The sequence below is a fragment of the Neoarius graeffei genome, chromosome 25 (genome assembly GCF_027579695.1).
Source record: "Neoarius graeffei isolate fNeoGra1 chromosome 25, fNeoGra1.pri, whole genome shotgun sequence".
NCBI lineage: Eukaryota > Metazoa > Chordata > Actinopteri > Siluriformes > Ariidae > Neoarius > Neoarius graeffei.
The window spans coordinates 23,524,846-23,552,048 of record NC_083593.1 but is presented as its reverse complement, the minus strand read 5'-3'; the positions used below and the strand labels follow the sequence as shown (position 1 = coordinate 23,552,048).

The 27,203-nt window shown below is 44.3% G+C and overlaps 2 protein-coding genes across 8 annotated transcripts in view; both read right to left on the bottom strand.

Moving 5' to 3' along the window:
• Window positions 1-27,203, bottom strand: part of uspl1 (ubiquitin specific peptidase like 1) — a 504,778-nt gene that overhangs the window by 308,540 nt on the left and 169,035 nt on the right. The gene's annotated exons all lie outside the window — the stretch shown is intronic.
• The window catches only part of LOC132873196 (adhesion G-protein coupled receptor G2), a 194,613-nt gene continuing 180,891 nt past the window's right edge, over window positions 13,482-27,203 (bottom strand). For all 7 annotated transcript variants that reach the window (XM_060908529.1, XM_060908534.1, XM_060908535.1 and 4 more), the window contains 3 exons: window positions 14,215-14,316; window positions 13,895-14,041; window positions 13,482-13,724 (listed from right to left, as the gene is read on the bottom strand). In XM_060908529.1, the coding sequence (XP_060764512.1) occupies window positions 13,621-13,724; window positions 13,895-14,041; window positions 14,215-14,316 (353 nt within the window). In that variant the 3' untranslated portion in view covers window positions 13,482-13,620. The remainder of the gene's footprint in view (window positions 13,725-13,894; window positions 14,042-14,214; window positions 14,317-27,203) is intronic.

Sequence of the window (27,203 nt, the reverse complement as noted above, 5' to 3'; positions counted from 1 at the left end):
TGAAATTAAGGGTTAGAAAGGATAGCAAGAGCATGCAAAAGCCTATCTGTTAACAATTGAGAGATCAAAACAAAATAGAACAACAATCAATTCAACACCGAGTGTCTACAGTGTACACAATTAAACCGTTCCTGAGTTTAATTCACACTCCTTCATAAAACTAATTCCTAAGACTAGTTTCTGCCCAAAATGCCAGTGTTACTTAGTATCTTGCTTCCACTGCAAGATTATAGAGATGTTCTGAGATTTTTGGAGTCCACAGGAGCACATGAGTTGCTTCTGTAGAAAGCAGAGAATTCTTGGTCCGATGCTTCATAGTTCATGAAGAAAAAGTCTCTGATCAAACAATGTGCACAGTGCTTTTAGTTAGAAGGAATCCGGTCACTTCTAACTTTAAATTAAACTGCCTTGGGCGGCAGTCTCATCTCATTCTCATCTCATTATCTCTAGCCGCTTTATCCTGTTCTACAGGGTCGCAGGCAAGCTGGAGCCTATCCCAGCTGACTACGGGCGAAAGGCGGGGTACACCCTGGACAAGTCACCAGGTCATCACAGGGCTGACACATAGACACAGACAACCATTCACAAAGACTGCATGTCTTTGGACTGTGGGGGAAACCGGAGCACCCGGAGGAAACCCACGCGGACACGGGGAGAACATGCAAACTCCACACAGAAAGGCCCTCGCCGGCCCCGGGGCTCGAACCCAGGACCTTCTTGCTGTGAGGCGAGAGCGCTAACCACTACACCACCGTGTGGGCGGCAGTCATACGTACTTATAATGAACAAATGAAAAACCAGTTGTAACTCGAATTAGTTAAAAATTGCGCGATTCTGGGGTCTACCGAGGCCAATGGTAAACAAAAACACGCTGAATTCTTACTTGCAAAGCAGACATCTGTATCTTGGATGCTCTGGTGATCAGGCCTCTTTATTTCTGCAGAACGCGCCGGTTGCGACGAGTTTCACAGCACCAAAGAGGAAGATGGAAGTGTTGCTCCGTTACTTATGCCTTCATGGAGGATGTGATGTAGGTGATCCCGCCCCGGTGTGACGTAGGCCATCGCGGAAGTGGGTTGATGGGATTTGTAGTTCTTAGACAGACTGTGTTTGAGTCACTTATTGGCTCCTGGAGGAAGTGACATAGGTGATCCCGCCCAGGCGTGACGTAGGTCAACGCGGAAGTTGGTTGGTGGGATCTGTAGTTTTAAAAGGGACTGTGGTTGTACTTACATTCCCCCTTTTGGCCTCAGGGGTATGGCGGAGTCATAGTACTGAGAGCACAGTACCGTACAGTCCACATGTCCATAGTCCTTGAGGTGGCTTTGCTCTGTACAGTCCATGGTGTCCTGTGAAAACTGTGTAAACTCATGAGTCCTAGTAAGACAGATGGAGGCAGAGGCATTTTGGGCATATAATCACTCTATAGGCATTTGGGCATATAATCATACGATCTAACTAGGTCAAAATCACTTCTAAAAAAAATTAAACATTAAACATGAAACATGTAGTGTTTAATTTCCCATGCATAAAAACAAGAGAAGAGAGAAGAAATGAAGGAAGAAAAGAAGTATTAGTGTTTGGGTTGGTAAACCTAATCTTCTGGAAAGGTGTTGGGTGTTGCCTAATTATCGTCCCCCCTTTTTGGAGTGAAAACTGTTCAAAGGGCTTGATTTGATGGCTATGGATCCATCGATACGAAGGCGTTTGATTAGGCCTGGATGTCCTAATGCAATACGCAATGGGGGACAGTTTTCCTACAATCGAAAGGTCCTGACCAATGTGGTAGGAACTTTTTTTTTAACTCCTACCAGCTTGGTAAAGTTAAAATATAGGAGTTTGTCGCCTATTTAATATTTGTGATGGGAGGCTTTTCGGTCGTAGTAGGCCTTTTGTCCTTTTATGCTCGTTTCTATTTATCTGTTGAGGGGTCTGACCTCTCCTGTAACAGTTCTTTAATCTCAGCCAACTGGGCTTTTAAAGAATCCAGCTCTGCGCGGAACTCACCAGATTGGTCCGAGTCACTGTGTCGGTCATCTCTACCCCTACATGTAGAGCTATGGTTGGAGCGCTCCTGCCGTCTCTGGCCAGAGCGGGGATGACGGTCTTGCTGCCAACCGCCTTGTTCCCTATGACCCTTTTCACATGATGGGCGGTTGCCATAGTCACTGTGGACTTGCCTTCGGTCCCTCCTGGCCTTACCTTGCCGATTTTTCCACTCACCCTGGTTATGGCTCGGCAAGGGGCAGTTCGGACCAGAATTTCTTCAGGGGGGTCCCCTTTTTGGAGCTTCGCCTCCTTCTAAGGCCAGCGGGGGCCCGTCTGCATCCTGGAGACTAAGGACTCTGGGTTCATCATTGTTCCTGTCAGTGGGTTTGACAATGGTCTCTCAGGTCATTTGGGCTAGTTGCCTAATTTCCCTCATCGAGTAGAACCCTTGTCGACACACCAGTGTGACTTGAGTCCGCACGCTTGGGTGGAGGTTATGTAAGAAGAGGGATTTGAAACCTCTATCTTCTTCCAAGCCTGGTGCGCTACTACCCTGGAAATAGGCAGTATGTAGCCATCTATAATATTCACAAGGTGCCCCAGACCATTTTTGTTTGATTTGTATGGCACACAATGTCGCGGAGGTTTCGTCTGTGTATAGCGCATATTCTTCCCTCATGTAATTGCGAAGTTTCGAATAACTATCGCGAACGTTTGGGGGTAGTGTCTCTAAAAGGGCACGAACGCTGCTACTGGAGGTCTTCCAGATCAGTTTAAGTTTCTCTCGCGTTGTGGCTTTTGGTAGGTCCATCAGGCATCAGTCAATTTCTCGTAAATAATCATTCACATTTGTTCTTTTATTCTCAGGATCAAATTGCTCAACATCTTTGGCAAGTAGGTCAATTTGCCGTAAGCAAAGGGTTTGGTGCACGTCCTTGTGCGACCTCTTTGGCTCTTCTGAGTACTCACTATCTAAGCTACTCTGGTCTTGCTCCCGTTTTGCACTAGATTCATAGCCTGATTCATCCAAAGACGGATCAGAGATACTGTAGCACACTGACCTGGGTGTGCTATGGTTCTGGGCTCGGCGTGAGCACAGTACGGCTCCACCCTGGTTAAACGACGAAGTCGTGTAGCGATTTGATGGAGTTTGGCGGGTTGTCTGATCCTCGACCAGGTAATCTACAGTGTCCAGTTCGGATGCCTCTTCCCGCTCTGAGCTTTGGCGCATTGTTGGGGGTCTTTCACACCCCTCGCGCCCTTCTTGGGGGGGTCTGCTCCTTGGCAGCCATTTTGGCAGCCTTTTCGGCTTTCTCTAGCCTTTTAGCGCAATCATCAATGGAGTTTTTCTAGAGCTCACGCTCCCTATGTAACTTATTGTTATCGGCTGCCAGCTCGGCATTGCTGGTGGTCAGCCTTTCAACCTCTCTGCGGAGGCGTCTGATTTCTGAATCAGTATTTTGAAAGTATGATAGGAATAGCTTACCCAGTGCCTCTTGGACACCAATAGTTGTTCCTTTTGGATCTCTCATATGCTTTATTGGGTTATCTATGTTGTTTTGGCATTCACCCTTACTCATGTTTCTAATGTTTGCCTTTTCGGAGGCAGAGCAGTGAATGAGGTCTGCGATGACCTCAAGGACAGACATGTCTTGAGCATTGTCTTCCATTTCTGAGACACGAGGGGATGCCATTTTACTTAGGTTGGATATTATGTAATTAATTAATCAATGAGTTAATTTATTAATTATTATTAATTAATATTGACTACATAATCAATTAATCAATAAAGTTTGTTTTTGTTTGGAAATGCTATCTCTTATCCTAAGTTATGAATAGGTTATTAGTATTTTGTGATATGGTTATCACACTACTGTTAACCGTTTAACACACCTGGGGATATACCTTGGCAACCGCTGAACCAAACTGATAATTTGTCTGTTGTTGCAACAATATTCAAGAAGTCAACACCAATCTCCTCACACGGGGCACCAATTTAATGTAGGTGCAATTGGTGTTAAGTGATCAATCTAATTAAATCAGTCTCATTAATAATCTCATTAATTAATACCATTAATTTTGGTGCTTAATAATAAATTACCAAACAGCTAAATTATGGTGTATTCCAAATTATTATGATCACTTACTGTATTACACAACTCATATGCACCTTGGAATTCTTTTGAGATTGGATGACTTCAAAGAATATTAGGCACAACAAATAAACACACAGTTTCAATAATAATTGAATTTATTATAACAAAGATAAAAATTGAATAATAGCAGTTGAAATATATACAAATATGATATATACTTGATGAGCATGTGTGTGTGTGTGTGTGTCTGTGTGTGTAGGGGGAGGTGACCACGTGTTTCCAAGTAGAACAAAAGAGTTAGCTTTGGTTGCTAGCTAAGATGTGTGTGTGTGTGTGTGTCCACGTGATGGGGGCCTTGTGGCCTAAACAAAAGGTTAGCCTAGCTTGCTAATGAGACAAAGAATTAGCTGTGTGTTGCTAGCTAAGCTAGCTTATAACACTACTAAATCCACTGAAATCTTGATGAGGTCAAAATATGTGTAATAATGAAATTAAGGGTTAGAAAGGTGTAGGTATCATGCCGCCATCTTGTGTCAGAACTACAATTCCCAGTCCACTTCCGTGTGACCTACGTCACGCGTGGGCGGGATCATCTACGTCATCATACAAGGAAACATAAAACAATGGGACAACGCTTCCATCTCGGCTCTCTCACGTCTGGCTTCCGATGGATCTGGATGTATAAAGAGGCGCGCTCTCCACCCCAAAAAGACGTCTTCTTTCTTGCAAGATCCATCACTCAGCGCGATTTTCCTTCTTACCCTTGGCAAAGGTAAACTCTAGAGTCGCGCGATCTTTAAACTCAACCTGAGTTACAACCGGTTTACTTGCATTAGAAGTGACGTCACGACTGCAGCCCAGGCAGTTAAAAGTTAAGAAGCGATTGAATCCTTTTTAACTCAAAGCGCTGTGCATCTTATTCTGATCAGAGACTTTTCCTCACGAACGCTGAGGTTCGGACCAAGAACCCTCTGCTTTCCACGGGAACCACCCAAGTGCTCCGTTCGACCCGAAAGTTTCTCCGCCTCCATCACGAGCGGCTCACGTGCTCCCACGGCGAGGCCCGAGACTACACCGGCAAATAGTTCTTCATATCTTGCTAAAGGCAGGATTAAGTAAGATTTTGGCATTTGGGCATAATTAGGATAGTCTTAGGAATTTGCTTTTATTTGAAATAGTGTGAATTTAAACCCAGGTTTATTGTTACACTGTTGAACACGCAGCGTGTTGATTTATTTTGGTTCTATGTTCTCTCAATTGTTTAATAGATAGGCTGCGCATGCTTCTCTCTTTTATTCTTTACTACTAACATATAGTTCTCATTATTATACATCTTGATGTCATTAAGATTTCAGTGGATTCAGTATGGTTATGAGCTAGTGGGTTAGCTACAGCTTCGCTTTTGTCTGCTTAGCAACACAAAGCTAATCAAGGCCTACCATGTGCTCAGCAAGCCATCAGGCCTAACAAACACACTTTAGCTAGGCTATAGGGCCTTTCACAAACACATACTAGCAACACAAGGCTAATCTAGGCCTCCACCACGTGTAGTTAGCTACACGAGGCTAAACACAGAGCTAATCCTTTGTTCTGTTTAGATAACATTCTTTTGTTTAGCTACCAACAAGCTAGGCCTCCACCACGTGTAGTTAGCTACACGAGGCTAAACACATGGTCAAGTCCTTCACACTCCCTCTCTCTCTCTCTCTCTCTCTCACACACACACACACACACACACACTTCACTGCTTGTATATATTGATTTATCTTTTTATCTTTGTATAATAAATTCATTTATTAAACAAACTGTGTTTATTTGTGTGAACAACATCTGAAGTCCCCAATTTTCTCAAAGAATTCAAAAAGGGTGCAAATGTTATATAATATGGTAAGTGATCTTAATAATTTGGAAATGTACCATAATTTAGCTGTTTGGTAATTTATTATTAAGCACCAGGATTAATGGTATGATTCACTAAATGATTCCCTAAATGATTCATTGAACGATTCCCTAAATGATTCATTGAACAATTCCCTAAATGATTCACTAAATGATTCACTAAATGATTCATTGAACGATTCACTGAACGATTCACTTCAAATGAGAGTGATTCTATGGTATGATTCAATTCAAACGAGTCAAATTAAATGATTCAATGGGATTGATTCATTTTAATTATTGACCTTCAAAATTTAATGAGACTGATTTAACGAGATTGATCACTTAATATCAATAATTAACTGATTGCACCCACAGTTAAAATGGTGCCCCGTGTGAGGCGATTGGTTTGTTGACTTCTGGATTATTGTTCAACAACAAATAAACTATCAGTTTAATTCAGCAACTGCTAAGGTATATCCCCAGGTGTGTTAAAACGGATAACAGTAGTGTGATAACCATATCACCAATACTCATAACCTATTCAACTTAGGATAAGAGAGCATTTCCAAATAAACCTTCATAATTAATTACATAGTTAATTAATAATGATTAAATTAATAATTAACTTGATTAATTATCTAACATCCAGCCTAAGTAAAATGGCATCCCCTCATGTCTCAAAAATGGAAGACAACGCTCAAGACGTGTCTCTCCTTGAGGTCATTGCAGACCTCATTCACTGCTCTGCCTCCGAAAAGGCAAACATTAAGTACATGAGTGAGAGTGAATGCCAAAACAACCTAGACAATTCAAACAAACATATGAGAGATCCAAAAAGAACAACTATTAGTGTCCAAGTGGCACTAGGTAAGCTATTCCTATCATACTTCCAAAATGCTGATTCAGAAATCAGATGCCTTCGCGGAGAGGTTGAAAGGCTGACCACCAGCAACGCCAAGCTGACAGCCGATCATAATGATTTACATAGGGAGTGTGAGCTCTTGAAGACCTCCCTTGATAATTGCACCAAACGGCTAGAGAAAGCCGAAATGGTTGCTAAGAGGGCTGCCCAGGAGCAGACCCCCCAAGAGCAGCGCGAGGGGCGTGAAAGACCCCCAACAATGCGCCAAAGCTCAGAGCGGGAAGAGGCGTCCGAACCGGACACCGTAAATGATCTGGTCGAGAACCAGACATCCCGCCAAACTCCATCAACTCGCTACACGACTCCGTCGTCGTCTAGCCAGGATGGAGCCGCCCTGCGCTCATCCCGAGCCCAGGCCCGTAGCACACCTAGGTCAGTGCGCTTCAGTCTCCCTGATCCATCTCCAGACGAATCAGACCACGCATCTCGTGCGAAGCGGGAGCGATTCCAGAGTAGCTCAGACAGTGAGTACTCAGAAGAGCCAAGAAGGTCGCACAAGGACATGCACCAAACCCTTCGTTTACGGCAAATTGACCTACTTGCCAAAGATGTCGAACAATTCGATCCCGACAATCAAAGAACAAATGTAAATAACTATTTACGAGAAATTGATCGATGCCTGATGGACCTGCCGAACGCCACAACACGTGAAAAACTTAAACTAATCTGGAAGACCTCCAGTAGTAGCGTTCGTGCCTTTTTAGAGACACTACCCCCAAACATTCGTGATAGTTATTCGAAACTTCGCAATTACATGAGGGAAGAATATGCGCCATACACGGACGAAACCTCCGCGATATTGTGTGCATTACAAGTCAAACAAAAACGGTCTGAGGCGCCTCGTGAATATTACAGACGGCTACGTACTGCCTATTTCCAAGGTAGTAGTGCACCAGGGTTGGAAGAAGATAGAGGTTTCATATCTCTCTTCTTGCATAACCTCCACCCAAGCGTGCGGACCCATGTCACACTGACGTGTCGACAAGGTCGCTATTCGATGAGGGAAATTAGGCGACTAGCCCAAATGACCTGGGAGACCATTGTCAAAACCGCAAACGGAAATGATGATGAACCCAGAGTCCTTAGTCTCCAGGGTGAGGACAAGCCCCCGCTAACCTTAGGAGGTGAAGCACCGAAAGGGGGACCCACCTGGAAGAATTCCGGTCCAGCCCGATCCTTGCCGAACCATCACAATGGTGAGTGGAAAAATCGACAAGGTAAGGCCAGGAGGGACCGAGGGCGAGTCCACAGTGACGATGGCAATCGCCCATCAAATGAAAAGGGTCGTAGGGAACAAAACGGTTGGCAGCAAAACCGTCATCCCCACTCTGACCAGAAACGGCAGAAGCGTTCCGACCGTAGCTCTAAAAGCAAGGGTAGAGACGACCAACACAGTGACTCAGACCAACCTGGTGAGTTCCACTCAGAGCTGGACTCTTTAAAAGCCCAGTTGGCTGAGATTAAAGAACTGTTACAGGAGACGTCAGACCCCTCAACAGATAAAACAAAAGAGCCCAAGAAAAATGGCAAAAGGCCATTCACTGGCATGACTAGGCCAGGAACCACGGGTATATCTCGTGAAAGGGGGAGGAGATCCCTCTGAAACAGCAGGCGAGGGTCAGGATGTAGGGCCCCCCCTGGTGGCGAAGGCAAACACACAAAACGCACTTCATGTGCGCTAAAGTCTTCACCATCATCTCTCAGACACACGGCTCTCACAAGGCGACCCAATCCCAACCAAGCCCTGCGACATAAACTTAGTCAACTTCACACAAAACAAAACCCCACAGTCGTTGAATCCCACAAAATATGCACAAACCCGTTGCGACGAGATCAGTGCGAACACCGATCAACCGAGCGCCACGCGAGATCAAATTTCTGAAGAACTTCAGTTCATGTCTTTGCACACCGAGTCCGGTGTCGAAACACCTGACATCGCGACTCCCCCTAGTGGCAAAAATCTCCCTCTATCCATCGACTCAGACACAGACACCCATTTCACCGCTGGTGTAATGGCTGCGCTGTGGAACATGTTAGGCGTCAAGGCGAAATTCCATATCGCGTACCACCCTCAATTCTCTGGTCAGGCTGAACGAGCCATTCAAACCATTGTGAGCATGCTGCAAAAGTATATCACAAACCATGGTAAAATTTGTGATGTGAAACTTCCCTTGGTGCTAAGGGCCATTCGGTCCACCCCTCATTGCGCCACTGAAGTCACACCCTTTGGGATGATGACTGGGCGAGAGTCGGTTCTTCCCCCGCATCTCCTATACAAACCAGAGGCCATGAGCGTCGCGATTGCATACACTGCACATCAACATGTCGCCGACCTACAACGCCACCTACAGTCAATCTTTACAGGTGCCCAAAAGAATCTCGATTCGAGAGTAGAAGGACACAAAGCCTACTACGCCCGAATCTCAGAGAAGTTCCTACCACCCTGGTCGAGACCTTTCGATCGTGGGAAAACCGTTCCCCGTCGCGTATCACATTAGGATATCTAGGCCTAATCAAATGCTTTCATATCGATTTCCATGATAATCGAATCAAACCTTTTGAACAGTCCTCACTCCAAAAGGGGGTGGACGACAGCTAGGCCCATCCTGTCCACTTAGCTTGTACGCATCACTCAACCATAAGCGTACACTAACATTCCCGGTCAGACTTCACCAACACAAAGAAGTAACCCTTCAGTATAACATGGTAGATAAAATACTAAAATCCGCTATTATTACTAGTGTGTAGTCATCGCAAATACACCTGGCGTATAGTCTTGGCAGTGCTATCCTCACTTTTGTGAATCCACAAAACTTAGAGATGTGCACCTTCACGAAAGACATCCACTGGGTCTGCCCAGGCAACCCATACATAACACTACACACCTAGCTAGATAAAGATGGTCTGTGTCCCCGACAGCTAGCCGCAGTAGCGCACGCTTTCTAGCCAGACCCCCCACTGCTATCACCTTCCCAGAAGATTAGGTTTGCCAACCCAAACACTAATACTTCTTTCCTTCCTTCATTTCTTCTCTTTTCTTGTTTTTTTTATGCATAAGAAATTGAATACTACATGTTTCATGTTCAATGTTTAATTTTTTTGATGTGGTTTTGATCTAGTTAGTTAGATAATGATTATATGCCCAAAATGCCCATAGTGATTATATTATGCCCAAAATGCCTCTGACTCCAACTGTCTTACTGGAACTCACAAGTTTACACAGTCTCCGCAGGACACCATGGACTGCACAGGACAAGTCTACCTCAAGGACTATGGACACGGCGATGATACGATACGGTGCTCTCAGTGCTACGACTCCGTCATACCCCTGAGACCAAAAGGGGGACTGTAGGTATCATGCCGCCATCTTGTGTCAGAACTACAATTCCCAGTCCACTTCCGTGTGACCTACGTCACGCGTGGGCGGGATCATCTACGTCATCATACAAGGAAACATAAAACAATGGGACAACGCTTCCATCTCGGCTCTCTCACGTCTGGCTTCCGATGGATCTGGATGTATAAAGAGGCGCGCTCTCCACCCCAAAAAGACGTCTTCTTTCTTGCAAGATCCATCACTCAGCGCGATTTTCCTTCTTACCCTTGGCAAAGGTAAACTCTAGAGTCGCGCGATCTTTAAACTCAACCTGAGTTACAACCGGTTTACTTGCATTAGAAGTGACGTCACGACTGCAGCCCAGGCAGTTAAAAGTTAAGAAGCGATTGAATCCTTTTTAACTCAAAGCGCTGTGCATCTTATTCTGATCAGAGACTTTTCCTCACGAACGCTGAGGTTCGGACCAAGAACCCTCTGCTTTCCACGGGAACCACCCAAGTGCTCCGTTCGACCCGAAAGTTTCTCCGCCTCCATCACGAGCGGCTCACGTGCTCCCACGGCGAGGCCCGAGACTACACCGGCGAATAGTTCTTCATATCTTGCTAAAGGCAGGATTAAGTAAGATTTTGGCATTTGGGCATAATTAGGATAGTCTTAGGAATTTGCTTTTATTTGAAATAGTGTGAATTTAAACCCAGGTTTATTGTTACACTGTTGAACACGCAGCGTGTTGATTTATTTTGGTTCTATGTTCTCTCAATTGTTTAATAGATAGGCTGCGCATGCTTCTCTCTTTTATTCTTTACTACTAACATATAGTTCTCATTATTATACATCTTGATGTCATTAAGATTTCAGTGGATTCAGTATGGTTATGAGCTAGTGGGTTAGCTACAGCTTCGCTTTTGTCTGCTTAGCAACACAAAGCTAATCAAGGCCTACCATGTGCTCAGCAAGCCATCAGGCCTAACAAACACACTTTAGCTAGGCTATAGGGCCTTTCACAAACACATACTAGCAACACAAGGCTAATCTAGGCCTCCACCACGTGTAGTTAGCTACACGAGGCTAAACACAGAGCTAATCCTTTGTTCTGTTTAGATAACATTCTTTTGTTTAGCTACCAACAAGCTAGGCCTCCACCACGTGTAGTTAGCTACACGAGGCTAAACACATGGTCAAGTCCTTCACACTCCCTCTCTCTCTCTCTCTCTCACACACACACACTTCACTGCTTGTATATATTGATTTATCTTTTTATCTTTGTATAATAAATTCATTTATTAAACAAACTGTGTTTATTTGTGTGAACAACATCTGAAGTCCCCAATTTTCTCAAAGAATTCAAAAAGGGTGCAAATGTTATATAATATGGTAAGTGATCTTAATAATTTGGAAATGTACCATAATTTAGCTGTTTGGTAATTTATTATTAAGCACCAGGATTAATGGTATGATTCACTAAATGATTCCCTAAATGATTCATTGAACGATTCCCTAAATGATTCATTGAACAATTCCCTAAATGATTCACTAAATGATTCATTGAACGATTCACTGAACGATTCACTTCAAATGAGAGTGATTCTATGGTATGATTCAATTCAAACGAGTCAAATTAAATGATTCAATGGGATTGATTCATTTTAATTATTGACCTTCAAAATTTAATGAGACTGATTTAACGAGATTGATCACTTAATATCAATAATTAACTGATTGCACCCACAAAAGGATAGCAAGAGCATGCAAAAGCCTATCTGTTAACAATTGAGAGATCAAAACAAAATAGAACAACAATCAATTCAACACCGAGTGTCTACAGTGTACACAATTAAACCGTTCCTGTGTTTAATTCACACTCCTTCATAAAACTAATTCCTAAGACTAGTTTCTGCCCAAAATGCCAGTGTTACTTAGTATCTTGCTTCCAGTGCAAGATTATAGAGATGTTCCGAGACTTTTGGAGTCCACAGGAGCACGTGAGTCGCTTCTGTAGAAAGCAGAGAATTCTTGGTCCGATGCTTCGTAGTTCGTGAAGAAAAAGTCTCTGATCAAACAATGTGCACAGTGCTTTTAGTTAGAAGGAATCCGGTCGCTTCTAACTTTAAATTAAACTGCTTTGGGCGGTATTCATATGCACTTACAATGAACAAATGAAAAACCAGTTGTAACTCGACTGAGTTAAAAATCGCGCGATTCTGGGGTCTACCGAGGCCAATGGTAAACGAAAACGCGCTGAATTCTTACTTGCAAAGCAGATGTCTGTATCTTGGATGCGCTGGTGAGCGGGCCTCTTTATCTCTGCAGAACGTGCCGGTTGTGACAAGTTTCACAGCACCAAAGAGGAAGATGGAAGTGTTGCTCCGTTACTTATGCCTTCATGGAGGATGTGACGTAGGTGATCCCGCCCTGGCATGACGTAGGCCATTGCGGCAGTGGGTTGATGGGATTTGTAGTTCTTAGACGGACTGTGTTTGAGTCACTTATGGGTTCATGGAAGAAGTGACGTAGGTGATTCCGCCCAGGCGTGACGTAGGTCAAAGCGGAAGTTCGTTGGTGGGATCTGTAGTTTTAAAAGGGACTGTGGTTGTACTTACAACATTCTATTCTAAATTCAGAGCCTAGATTATCGGGGTTAGTCGATTATGTTAAATGCGTTTTTTTCCCATCTTGATTACAGCTCTTCAGGGTCTCACAAAAATGCTTATGTGGTCCAAGCAAAATTTGAGTTTGATACCCTTGATCTAAAACATTCAACCTCTTTTTGTAACCATTTTGGAATCAAAATGGGGAATCGATAAGAACCAGAATCAATAAGCAGATTCGGAATTTCTAAAATTCAAACAATACCCAACCCTATTTACAAGGCACCGTGAACTATGCATGTCCAAGTTTTGTCCACACTTGGATTTATTGCTACTGGCATGTTTCAAAGAGAGATTAGTGACTGATGAGAAATTCAGGCATTTGTTTAACTTACAAAGTAAGCTTTATTTTCACCTTTTACAGCGATTTCATGGTATGTGAGGATGAACCTTTACTGTATATCAGAATTGTATTTTATTTGAAATATATACACATAATTGAACATTCTTTTAATCTACTGTGACATGAAAATTTCATTTTAATAGCTAACTCAGTAGTAAAATAATTAATCCCATCCCATAAAATATAGCTCAGTAAACAGCAGTCAAGTATAATAGATTATTTGGCTTTTTTTTTTTTTAAATCACTGGATACCTATCGCAAATGCTAATACACAAATTTCTTTATTCAGTACATACTATATACACTATAAAATAATATATAATAATAAATGTACGTTTATTATTTACATGATTCAAAAATACACATGAATGGCATTACAACAGTTTTGATTGTTGCCTTTCAGGTCAGAGGGATCTCTGGCTCCTGTACCTGTGGTTCAGCTCATTCAGGACTACATCTGAGCTGGGCATCTCCTGCTCTGTAATTGCATGGTCATCTAACGGACTGCCTGTGATTAGGAATTAGGAACAGAGCAGGCAGGAAACTGTCAATTACAAGTATGCCCTTGTCAAGAGATGCTATTTCTTTATCCTGATTATAATTGGGAATGGTGTGGGAGACTGATGTTGATCGAATGAGAGGGTCATAAAATGTGATGAAAGACTGGTCAACACTCACCAATCCCCATTGACCTGTCTGATCCTGAGCTGTCACTGACCAAGAAGGAACTGGATGAGTTGTTGGATGATTTCACTGATCTAAATGAGGAAGCAACTCTATTTACAGTGGATTTCTTGGTCCTCTGTGTAGCCGTGTGACTCCAATCTGTTATCCAAATGCAATAATATTGTGTATAAATTCTGATTTTAATACATCTATGCAAAATAAATGGATGACATCCAGCATAGTTGAAATGAATTAAAGGAAAAGCTTGAATGCACACAACATTCCACTGTCACGACATATCAAAACATTTGATGAAAAAAAAAACAACACACCCGATTTCTCAGCTTTCCTCAGGTTTCCACAGCACAGGTATATTCTCCACTGTCTTCGGACATTCTCCTTCACAGCACAGTGGAACACAAAGATAAAGAAGCCTGCAGAAGACAAACGGGGCTCTGTGGGTCATAACTGCACCTTCACGATGTGATAGATAAGTAATACAGTAGATATATAAAAGGCTACACAAAGTCTTAACACCTAAAATTTCAGGTTTTTATGATGTAAAAAAAAAAAGAAAAAAGAAACCAAGATAAAATCATGCTAGATCTTTTCACAACTTTCAAGTGATATAGCAACCAACTAATTTCCAATGAAAAACAAATACTGTTTTTATATCCCTCAAAACTAACAACAAAACAAAATAAATAAAAAACAAACAAACTTGCAGTAACCTGGTTGCACAAGTGTGCACAGCCAACCTTCATAGTGAACCCTAAAAAAAATAACCTGAAATAAAGATCACCATGGGCAGCATGGTGGTGTAGTGGTTAGCACGGTCGCCTCACAGCAAGAAGGTTCTGGGTTTTAACCCAGTGGCCAGCGAGGGCCTTTCTGTGTGGAGTCTGCATGTTCTCCCCGTGTCTGCATGGGTTTCCTCCGGGTGCTCTGGTTTCTCCCACAGTCCAAAGACATGTAGTTAGGTTAACGTGGGGTGGCCTTGGGCTGAAGTGCCCTTGAGCAAGGTACTTAACCCCTGACTGCTCCCCAGGTACTCTAGTGTGGCTGCCCACTACTCTGGGTGTATGCGCGCATGTGTTCACTGCTTCAGATGGGTTAAATGCAGAGGATGAATTTCACTGTACTTGAAGTGTGCATGCAACAAATAAAGGTTTCTTCTTCTTATCTGTTTTCTTGACGTCAAACTGTGAAAGCCATGGGCTGCAAAGAATTTACATAACATGCAAACATCTCATTAACAAAAGGTATTGATCAGGAGAGGGGTACAAAATACAACCCAAAAAAAGTTGGGACAAAGTACAAATTGTAAATAAAAACGGAATGCAATAATTTACAAATCTCAAAAACTGATATTGTATTCACAATAGAACATAGACAACATATCAAATGTCGAAAGTGAGACATTTTGAAATTTCATGCCAAATATTGGCTCATTTGAAATTTCATGACAGCAACACATCTCAAAAAAGTTGGGACAGGGGCAATAAGAGGCTGGAAAAGTTAAAGGTACAAAAAAGGAACAACTGGAGGACCAAATTGCAACTCATTAGGTCAATTGGCAATAGGTCATTAACATGACTGGTTATAAAAAGAGCATCTTGGAGTGGCAGCGGCTCTCAGAAGTAAAGATGGGAAGAGGATCACCAATCCCCCTAATTCTGCACTGACAAATAGTGGAGCAATATCAGAAATGAGTTCGACAGTGTAAAATTGCAAAGAGTTTGAACATATCATCATTGACAGTGCATAATCTCATCAAAAGATTCAGAGAATCTGGAAGAATCTCTGTGCGTAAGGGTCAAGGCCAGAAAACCATACTGGGTGCCCGTGATCTTTGGGCCCTTAGACGGCACTGCATCACATACAGGCATGCTTCTGTATTGGAAATCACAAAATGGGCTCAGGAATATTTCCAGAGAACATTATCTGTGAACACAATTCACCGTGCCATCCGCCGTTGCCAGCTAAAACTCTATAGTTCAAAGAAGAAGCCGTATCTAAACATGATCCAGAAGCGCAGACGTCTTCTCTGGGCCAAGGCTCATTTAAAATGGACTGTGGCAAAGTGGAAAACTGTTCTGTGGTCAGACGAATCAAAATTTGAAGTTCTTTATGGAAATTAGGGATGCCGTGTCATTTGGACTAAAGAGGAGAAGGACGACCCAAGTTGTTATCAGCGCTCAGTTCAGAAGCCTGCATCTCTGACGGTATGGGGTTGCATTAGTGCGTGTGGCATGGGCAGCTTACACATCTGGAAAGACACCATCAATACTGAAAGGCATATCCAGGTTCTAGAGCAACATATGCTCCCATCCAGACGACGTCTCTTTCAAGGAAGACCTTGCATTTTCCAACATGACAATGCCAAACCACATACCGCATCAATTACAGCATCATGGCTGCGTAGAAGAAGGGTCTGGGTACTGAACTGGCCAGCCTGCAGTCCAGATCTTTCACCCATAGAAAACATTTGGCGCATCATAAAATGGAAGATACGACAAAAAAGACCTAAGACAGTTGAGCAACTAGAATCCTACTTTAGACAAGAATGGGTTAACATTCCTATCCCTAAACTTGAGCAACTTGTCTCCTCAGTCCCCAGACGTTTACAGACTGTTGTAAAGAGAAAAGGGGATGTCTCACAGTGGTAAACATGGCCTTGTCCCAACTTTTTTGAGATGTGTTGTCATGAAATTTGAAATCACCTAATTTTTCTCTTTAAATGATACAGTTTCTCAGTTTAAACATTTGATATGTCATCTATGTTCTATTCTGAATAAAATATGGAATTTTGAAACTTCCACATCATTGCATTCCGTTTTTATTTACAAGTTGTACTTTGTCCCAACTTTTTTGGCATTGGGGTTGTAATTTCCAAAACATTAGATGTAATACCACAAAGCCCATCATCAAGTGGAGAAAATGGGGCATAACAGTGATATTACCAAGAACAGGACATCCCTCCAAAATTGATGAAAGGACAAGATGAAAACTTAGCTGCCAAGAGACATGAAAAGTACTGCATTAATATTTAATCAAGTACTAGTCACTCTCTGCATGTCTTTCAATGTCTGGGCTATGAGGTAGATCACGTAAATCACCCCAAACCATGTGGCAAAATGTGTTATAGTCTGATAAGGCATCATCTTTTGGGTATAATTCTAAAATATATGCCTGACACAAAAAGAAGACAACTTATCACCCAAAGAACACTCTATGCCCACAATAAAGTATGGGTGATTGCAGCATCATACTATGGGGCTACTTCTCTTCAATTGGGACGGAAGCTCTATTCAAGATAGAAGGAATCATGGTTAGTTTCAAATACAAATCTATTTATCTATTCATGGTTTGTTCTAAATACTAATCTTAGCAGACTCTTACCCAAAAAGACTGAATGCTTTATTAATAAAAAGCAAAAAGATGCTTTAGCTAAAAAGTATTAGTTACAGGGTGTGCACACTTGTGCAATCATGTTACAGAAATTTTTTCTCCCTTTATCTTTTTTCCATAAATCATTTCTATTTGTTTTTGACTTAGATTATGTTGGTTGTGGTATCACATTAAAAGTGGAAATAGATTTGGTATGATTTATCTTGGTTTAATTTTTTTTTTAAAACATAACAAAAACTGTTTTAACAGGGGTGTGTAAATGTTTTATATCCACTGTGTGTCATGTGCCAAATGACTACCAATGATTAATGTTATTAATAATAGGAATTAATTATGAATGTGGAAGTTCATTTTGACATTATTCTGGACCGTTCCATTTCTAGAGCACTTTTATGAACAAATTATCATAAAAAAGAGCAATCTGAAACAAGATTGTCCCATTAACTGCATGTATAGTATGATGGCAGGATTAAATCCTCATGATAAGTGCTGAAATATCTTCAAGAATTAAGAGAATACTTAATACTACAAGATATTCAAACTTAATTGGATTGCTGAAAAGGAAGCAGTGTTTCTTTTAGAATTTTTCTTCATCTGCTGTTACTCAGTGGCTTCAGCATTATATCCACAAATTCTTCAAAACATCCCATCTCTTAACAGAGGAAGAAAAGATTGTGTACAATCTTTGTAGTGTGCCAAAGAAGCTCAAAACACACTCTGGTGGAAAAGACTGCATCACATAAAAGTAGGTTATGGCTGTGGCTACAACAAGGAATAAAAAGTGCTTTCAGGTTCTTTTGAAATATTAATGCTTGGACACCTTTGTGGATTCCTCTCATGTTGGAACTGTTGTTATACTGTAGCTCTGTCTCCTACAATTAGTCAACTCTAACCCTAGATTTTTCTCTGTAATACTAATCAAAGGCTCAGACAGGCCTTGGCCAGAAGTGTCCTTCACAGTTGTGAAATCAATAAAGGAACCATATATAGTTGCCTTTTTGTTTCCATCTCTGTTCACATACAGAATTATGATGAATACTTGTTCCTGTTTTGAAATATGAGGCGCACGGTCAAATTCTATGGCAAAATATTTAGAGGCTTTAACCTGTGCACAGATTTCAGATTTTATGGGGCAGCACGGTGGTGCAGTGGATAGCACTGTCACCTCACAGCAAGAAAGTTCCAGATTCGACGGGGGCTTTTCTGTGTGGACTTTGCGTGTTCTCCCGGTGCCTGCGCGGGTTTCCTCTGGGTGCTTTGGTTTCCCCACAGTTCAGACATGCAGATTAGGTAAAAATACCCAGCCACTGAGGTTGCACAAGTCAGTGGATACTTAGTGTCGGTTTCAAGCCCGGATAGATCGGGGAGGGTTGCACCAGGAAGGGCATCCGATATAAAAACTATGCCAAATCAAATATGTGGAACAGATCCGCTGTCAACATATTTGTCTTCCTCTCTTCCTGTCTATTTTCTTCTCCACTGAGTCACATTGTGAAGCAACCATTATTTGATACTACTGCAATTAAATTACACGTCACTCTAACATTGTCCTTTTTGCAATAGTATTTATCCACATAGATAATGGTGGGAAATTAATTAATTGGTAACATAGGTAGGCAACTGACAATCCTATGCATACTTCCACCTAACGTTACCTGTTCTCTTCACCTGTTTTTGATCCTTCTGTTTTTTCTCCTTGTCCTCTCCATCCTCATGCCTGAGTGAAATTAACTTAGTATTAGATGTACAGTGGGGCAAAAAAGTATTTTGTCAGTCACCAATTGTGCAAGTTCTCCCACTTAAAAAGATGAGAGAGGCCTGTAATTTTCATCATAGGTACACTTCAACTATGAGAGACAGAATGGGGGGAAAGAATCCAGGAAATCACATTGTAGGATTTTTAATGAATTAATTGGTAAATTCCTTGGTAAAATACGTATTTGGTCACCTACAAACAAGCAAGATTTCTGGCTCTCACAGACCTGTAACAACTTCTTTAAGAGGCTCTTCTGTCCTCCACTCGTTACCTGTATTAATGGCACCTGTTTGAACTCGTTATCAGTATAAAAGACACCTGTCCACAACCTCAAACAGTCACACTCCACTATGGCCAAGACCAAAGAGCTGTCAAAGGACACCAGAAACAAAATTGTAGACCTGCACCAGGCTGGGAAGACTGAATCTGCAATAGGTAAGCAGCTTGGTGTGAAGAAATCAACTGTGGGAGCAATTATTAGAAAATGGAAGACATACAAGACCACTGATAATCTCCCTCGATCTGGGGCTCCACGCAAGATCTCACCCCGTGGGGTCAAAATGATCACAAGAACAGTGAGCAAAAATCCCAGAACCACACGGGGGGACCTAGTGAATGACTTGCAGAGAGCTGGGACCAAAGTAACAAAGGCTACCATCAATAACGCACTACACCGCCAGGGACTCAAATCCTGCAGTGCCAGACGTGTCCCCCTGCTTAAACCAGTACATGTCCAAGCCCATCTGAAGTTTGCTAGAGAGCATTTGGATGATCCAGAAGAGGATTGGGAGAATGTCATATGGTCAGATGAAACCAAAATAGAACTTTTTGGTAAAAACTCAACTTGTTGTGTTTGGAGAAGAATGCCAAGTTGCATCCAAAGAACACCATACTTACTGTGAAGTATGGGGGTGGAAACATCATGCTTTGGGGCTGTTTTTCTGCAAAGGGACCAGGACGACTGATCTGTGTAAAGGAAAGAATGAATGGGGCCATATATCGTGAGATTTTGAGTGAAAACCTCCTTCCATCAGCAGGGGCATTGAAGATGAAATGTGGCTGGGTCTTTCAGCATGACAATGATCCCAAACACACCGCCCGGGCAATGAAGGAGTGGCTTCATAAGAAGCATTTCAAGGTCCTGGAGTGGCCTAGCCAGTCTCCAGATCTCAACCCCATAGAAAATCTTTGGAGGGAGTTGAAAGTCCGTGTTGCCCAGCGACAGCCCCAAAACATCACTGCTCTACAGGAGATCTGCATGGAGGAATGGGCCAAAATACCAGCAAATGTGTGTGAAAACCTTGTGAAGACTTACAGAAAACATTTGACCTCTGTCACTGCCAACAAAGGGTATATAACAAAGTATTGAGATTAACTTTTGTTATTGACCAAATACTTATTTTCCACCCTAATTTGCAAATAAATTCTTTAAAAATCAGACAATGTGATTTTCTGGATTTTTTTTTCTCATTTTGTCTCTCATAGTTGAGGTATACCTATGATGAAAATTACAGGCCTCTCATCTTTTTAAGTGGGAGAACTTGCACAATTGGTGACTGACTAAATACTTTTTTTGCCCCACTGTAACCAGCAACATTCATTCACCCAAGTCTCATAAAACTAAATTAGCCTACTTAAAGTGATCTAACATTAGCTAGTCTAGTTTAACTGACTAGAAAATGTCAACTTCAAGCTTCCTTCTCAAGATTTTCACTGAACTGATGCATCCTACCTACAGTCTTTCATTCACATAGATCATTTTTCTCTCGTTCCCTCACATGCTTTCTCCTTTTCTCCTCTTTTCCACTGTGGTGTGCTGGGGAGGCAGCACTAGGAAGGGAGACGCTGGTCGACTGGACAGACTAGTGAGGAAGGCTGGCTCTGTTGTTGGCATTGAGCTGGAGCCCCTGACATCAGTGGTGGAGAAGAGGATCCTGAACAAACTGCTGTCAATAATGAACAATGACCGCCACCCCTGTACAGTACATTCACCAGACAGAGGAGCATGTTTAGTGGCAGACTTCTGTCACTGTCAGACTTAACAGACAGGTTGAGGAAGTCCTTTGTCCCCAGGGCCATCCAGCTCTTCAACTCAGCACAGAAGGACAGGGGCGAAATGGACTTTTGGGCATGAGTCTACTTCACTCTGTCCCCACGACATCATGCCAGCCTATAGCCAGACTGTCTTTCTTTTACTGGCTACATTAGCTCCTATGGACAACTCTTTATTATTATTATTATTATTATTTCTACATTTCTTGGTATATAGATGTTAAACTGAATTTGTCCTCAGGAGCGAGCTACAACTAGTAGCCTAAGGTCCAAAGGAATTTAATTATTTCTTCATAAGCATCAATTTCATTTTTCGAAAACTTTACGCAATATTCTTGCTGTTCCTAACAAGACAGTCTTTTGGAGATGTTCTATTTTAATACTATGTTGATCTTTTTGATCCATTGACCTAACTTATTTGATACTGCTCCAAAGGCTCCAATCACAACTGGGATTACTTCCACCTTCTTCAAAGACCAAAGTTTGTGATTTCTCTCTTCAGTTCTTGGTACTTTTCTATTTTCTCATTTTCCTTCAATCCAACTTGGCTATCACAGGGCACTGCTATATCAATTATTTTACAACATTTCTCCTTTTTCAGGACTATTACAATGTCTGGTCTCCTGCACTCCATTTCATGATCACACAGTCTGTTTCAACTACAGGAAGAGTAACTTGGTCATACCATTTTTCTGCCCTATCCATCTGGAAGACTCCACATAAATGCCTATTATTATTATTTTGCATTTATGTGTGTCATATAAGCTACTGGATACCTTAATTTTGTTCGGGATGAAAAAAGTATATTTATAAGTAAATCTACTGAGAACACACAAACATGGACACTCAGAACTACAATCCCCAAGAACCACAGTGCCCCCTGTCACCTGAGTACAAATCACAGCTGTCACACATTCCCTTAATCAGCTCTCCCCTTACTTAAGCCACTCTCTCACAACACTCAAGTGTGAAGTATCATTCTGTTTTCCCCAGTACATACCAAGCCTTGCATTCTCTGATTGTCTCTCGATTTTCTGACCTTTGCTTGCCTTATTTCTACTATGATCTTTGTCTCGCCTATTCTATGTTGTTCACCGACCGCCCGACCCTTGGTTGTTTCCTGACCTCGCTTCTGTCTATTGTTTTGGCTTTGTCGACCATCTACTTCCCCACTCTCCTCTGCGCATACATCCATAAGTGCCTGCATTCTGACAGGATACTTTGCCATCATGGATGTAACAGAAGAGGCGAAGCAGACGGCTCTGAATGCTCAGGGACACTTACTGGGAAAACATCAACAGATGCTAGTGAATCTCAGCACCTGTATGAAACAGCTAGTAACCATGATGTTGCAGGCCCTCCTACTGTGCCCCGAGTCCATTCCAAGCTCTGCACTACAGCTTCTGCCACCGGAGAGATTCGCCGGAGATGCCACCGATTGTAAAGGTTTCTTTCTTCAATGCTCTGTGTATTTCACTACCATGCCTAACCTTTCTGATGAGCACAAAATCGACAAGTTTCTTTCTGTTCTCACAGGCAAAGTGCTGTGCTGGGCTAGTGTGGTTTGGAACAAGGACCAGGAGCAGACAACTTCCTAGAAGCAGTTCCTCTCCATGTTTAAAAGGATTTTCAACCATGAACCTGAAGGAATTGAAATAGGATAAAGTCTGTTAACCATCTCACAAGGTTCCCATAATGTGGCTGAATATGCTCTTGACTTCAGAACATTAGCGGCAACCAGTGAATGGAATGAACCCACCTTAAAGGCCATTTTTCACCAAGGTCTGCACCCTGCCATTCTGAGTGAACTAGCCTGTTGAGATGAACAGCTCACCCTGGATGGTCTTATTGATCTAGCGATTCGACTGAATCATCTGTTGGCTCACTGACCCTCCATTCAGGAAAGTACTACTTCTAAGCCCTACTTTCGAGGACAATTTGCACATGGAAATTTCATGCACCAGGCTATCTCGCTCTGAGTGCGAGAGGAGGAGAAGGGAGGGAGTTGTTTCTCATCTCATTATCTCTCTAGCCGCTTTATCCTGTTCTACAGGGTTGCAGGCAAGCTGGAGCCTATCCCAGCTGACTACGGGGCGAAAGGCAGGGTACACCCTGGACAAGTCGGCAGGTCATCACAGGGCTGACACATAGACACAGACAATCATTCATACTCACATTCACACCTACGGTCGATTTAGAGTCACCAGTTAACCTAACCTGCATGTCTTTAGACTGTGGGGGAAACCGGAGCACCCGGAGGAAACCCACGCGGACACGAGGAGAACATGCAAACTCTGCACAGAAAGGCCCTCACCGGCCACAGGGCTCGAACCCGGACCTTCTTGCTGTGAGGCAACAGCACTAACCACTACACCACCGTGCCGCCGGGGGGGGTGTTTCTACTGTGGGAATTCCGAACATCAGCTTAACAACTGTCCCGTTTTGTCCTTCCCGTAAAGCCCCAGCAGAGGGTCCTACACACACTGTGAGTCCAGAGAGAAAATTTAATTCTAAGTCCTTTAAGGTTCCTGTATTATTAAAGCTTACAGACTCCATGTACATACATCCTTTGTGCTTTCACTGATTCAGGGGCTGAAGGGAACTTTATCAGTCACACAGTTGTGCAGAAGTTCATCCTGCCCACAACCTCTCTGCAAAGCACACTCAGCATTAGGACCATCGATGGAGGACCCATAGGAGATGGCCTCATCACCATGTGGACCACACCAATTCACATCCAAGTGGGAGTCCTACACTCTGAGCACATCTCCCTTTATGTCACCACCACTGTAAGTCATGATCTCATTCTTGGCTACCCATGGCTTCAGCTTCATGATCCCTTGATATCATGACAGAACAAAGAAATCCTCCAGTGGTCTTCCACCTGTTTTCAAAACTGTATTTCTCACCCTCAAGTCAACCTCTCCTCCACCTCTGTGGAAAGCCCTCAACCAGACTCCTTGGACAGAGTTCCAGAGTGTTACATGGACCTACAGGAGGTCTTTAGCAAAGGAAAGGTGTGCGGACTACTACCACATTGACCGTATGACTGTGCTATTGACCTACTGCCTAGCATGTCACCACCAAGGGGATGTATATATCCCTTTGTGGCAGCGGGGGCGTGGTCAAGCACCGGTCTGTGACAGGAGGGCGGAGTCAGGGAAGGTAAGTGGCAGAATCACTTCACCTGAGAGCAATTAACCTGTGTTTGTGTGTCTTCCCAGGGACCGCGCCCTATTTAGGGAGGGAGAGCGAGAGCAGAGGAGATCTCTCCCGAACCAGACACCTGATGTGTGTGTGTGCCTGTGTTAAACAGATTGTGTTCCCTGAAAAGTGGAAGCAATAAAACTATTTGTTGAACCTGATCTCTGTCCTGCCGTCCTCTGTGCTCCACCCACACCTAGGGAAAGCTACAGTGGTGCCGAAAACCGGGAGAAATGGAGCACCAACCCAGCAGCCCCATGGAATCCTCCCCGTTCACCGACCTGGTCCACGCCCTCGCCACGGCTCAGCAAAGCCAGCACCAGGCGCTCGTCACACTCCGAAAGGAACAAGAGCGGCGCTTCGATGCCCTGGTGCTGGCCCAGCAAGAAGATCGCAAGGCGTTCCGGCGTCTCCTCGCGTCGGCGGGGCCCACCAGCGCTCCGGCCACGGGCCCGTCTCCCTTCACCTTAACTAAGATGGGCCCGCAGGATGACCCCGAGGCTTTCTTCACGTTATTCGAGCAGGTCGCTGAAGCCTCGGGGTGGCCGATGGAGCAGCGCGCGGCGCGCCTCCTCCCCCTCCTGACGGGAGAGGCGCAGCTGGCTGCACTACAGCTCCCCGCCGATCGCCGGCTGGCCTACGCCGACCTTCGCCGGGCTGTCCTTCAGCGCGTGGGGCGCACGCCGGAGCAGCAGCGCCAGCGCTTCCGCGCGCTGCGGATGGAGGAAGTCGGCAGCCCGTTCGCGTTCGGCCAGCAGCTCCGGGACGCCTGCTGGCGGTGGCTGAGGGCCGAAGATTGCGACGCCGAAGGAATCGTCGATCAGGTGGTACTGGAACAGTTCATCGCCCGCTTACCAGCAGGAGCCGCGGAGTGGGTCCAGTGCCACCGCCCGGCGTCGCTGGATCAGGCAGTCGAGCTGGCGGAGGATCATCTGGCGGCTGTCTCGGCGGCAGGACAGCCGATGTCGACATCTCTTCTCTCCTCTTCTCTTTCTCTCTCTCTCTCCCTTCCTTCTGTGTCCCGTCCTCGCCCCATTCCCCCACCGCGGAGGCGGGGGCCGGCACCACCCCTGCCGGCCCGCCGCACCCGCGGTGCCCTCCCATTTCTCCCTTCTGTGTCTGTCTCTCCCCCACCTCAGGTGAGTGAGCCCCAGAGCACCGGTGCAGAGGGGAAGCCCGGGCCGGTTTGCTGGCGCTGCGGGGAACCGGACCACCTTCAACAGCAGTGCACAGCAATGGAAGTGGGCGCGGTGGTTCGGATCCCCGACGCGCCAGAGGCCGCCCTCGATCGGGCCGGAGCGTATCGCATACCGGTGAGTATCCAAGGGGCTACATATCAGGCATTGGTGGATTCTGGTTGTAATCAGACCTCAATTCGCCAAAGCCTGGTTCAAAACGAGGCATTGGGGGGAGCACAAGGGGTGAAGGTTTTGTGTGTGCACGGGGATGTTCACAGCTACCCTTTGGTGTCGGTCCATATTATTTTCAGAGGAGAAAAATTTATAGTGAAGGCGGCGGTTAATCCTCGCCTTACCCACTCGTTAATTTTGGGGACTGATTGGCCGGGATTTCGGGGTTTAATGACGCGCCTAGTAGAGAGTGGGTCCTGCCAGTTGACAGGGGGAGGTCCCGGTGTCGTTTTGGTGGGAGCAGCTGTCGCAGAGCCGTCTACGTCATCTCCGCGTCAGGGTGAGGAGCCACCGGCTCCTCCTCTCTCTATTGGGGAATCCCTCGCAGATTTCCCATTGGAGCAGTCGCGAGACGAGACTCTGCGGCATGCGTTTGACCAAGTGAGAGTAATCGATGGTCAAACGCTCCCGCCGAACGCCACCCCGTCCTTCCCCTACTTCGCGATTATGAAGGATAGGTTATACCGAGTGACGCAGGACACTCAAACTAAAGAGCGAGTCATGCAGCTTTTGAGTCCAAAGAGCCGCCGGGAATTGGTATTCCAGGCGGCTCACTTTAATCCCATGGCTGGACACTTAGGGCAGGATAAAACACTAGCCCGAATAATGGCCCGATTCTATTGGCCGGGGATTCGCGGCGATGTCCGTAGGTGGTGTACGGCATGCCGCGAATGCCAGTTAGTAAATCCAGCGGCCATTCCAAAAGCGCCATTGCGCCCCCTACCGTTAATCGAGACCCCGTTTGAAAGAATTGGGATGGATCTCGTCGGGCCATTAGATCGGTCAGCACGAGGGTACCGCTTTATATTAGTTCTAGTGGACTATGCAACGCGATACCCGGAAGCAGTGCCTCTGCGCAATATCTCAGCACGCAGTATTGCAGAGGCACTCTTCCGCGTCATCTCCCGAGTTGGAATCCCGAAAGAGATTCTGACTGATCAAGGCACTACGTTTATGTCACGAACACTACGCGAACTGTATGGGTTATTGGGGATTAAGCCGATCCGCACCAGTGTGTATCACCCACAAACGGACGGTTTAGTAGAACGGTTCAACCGCACCCTCAAAAATATAATTAAGAAATTCGTAAGTGAGGACGCACGTAATTGGGATAAGTGGCTCGAACCCTTGCTGTTCTCAGTGCGAGAGGTCCCTCAAGCCTCCACGGGGTTCTCCCCGTTCGAATTATTATATGGGCGTAAGCCGCGCGGCATCCTGGACGTGCTGCGGGAAAATTGGGAGGAGGGACCTTCACAAAGTAAGAATGAAATTCAGTACGTTATGGACCTGCGCGCAAAACTCCACACGCTCACCCACCTAACTCAGGAGAATTTGCGGCAGGCCCAGGAACGGCAAGCCCGCCTGTACAACAAGGGTACGCACCTTAGAGAGTTCACACTGGGAGATAAAGTACTCGTACTCTTGCCCACGTCGAGCTCCAAATTAATCGCCAAGTGGCAAGGACCCTTTGAGGTCACACGGCGAGTCG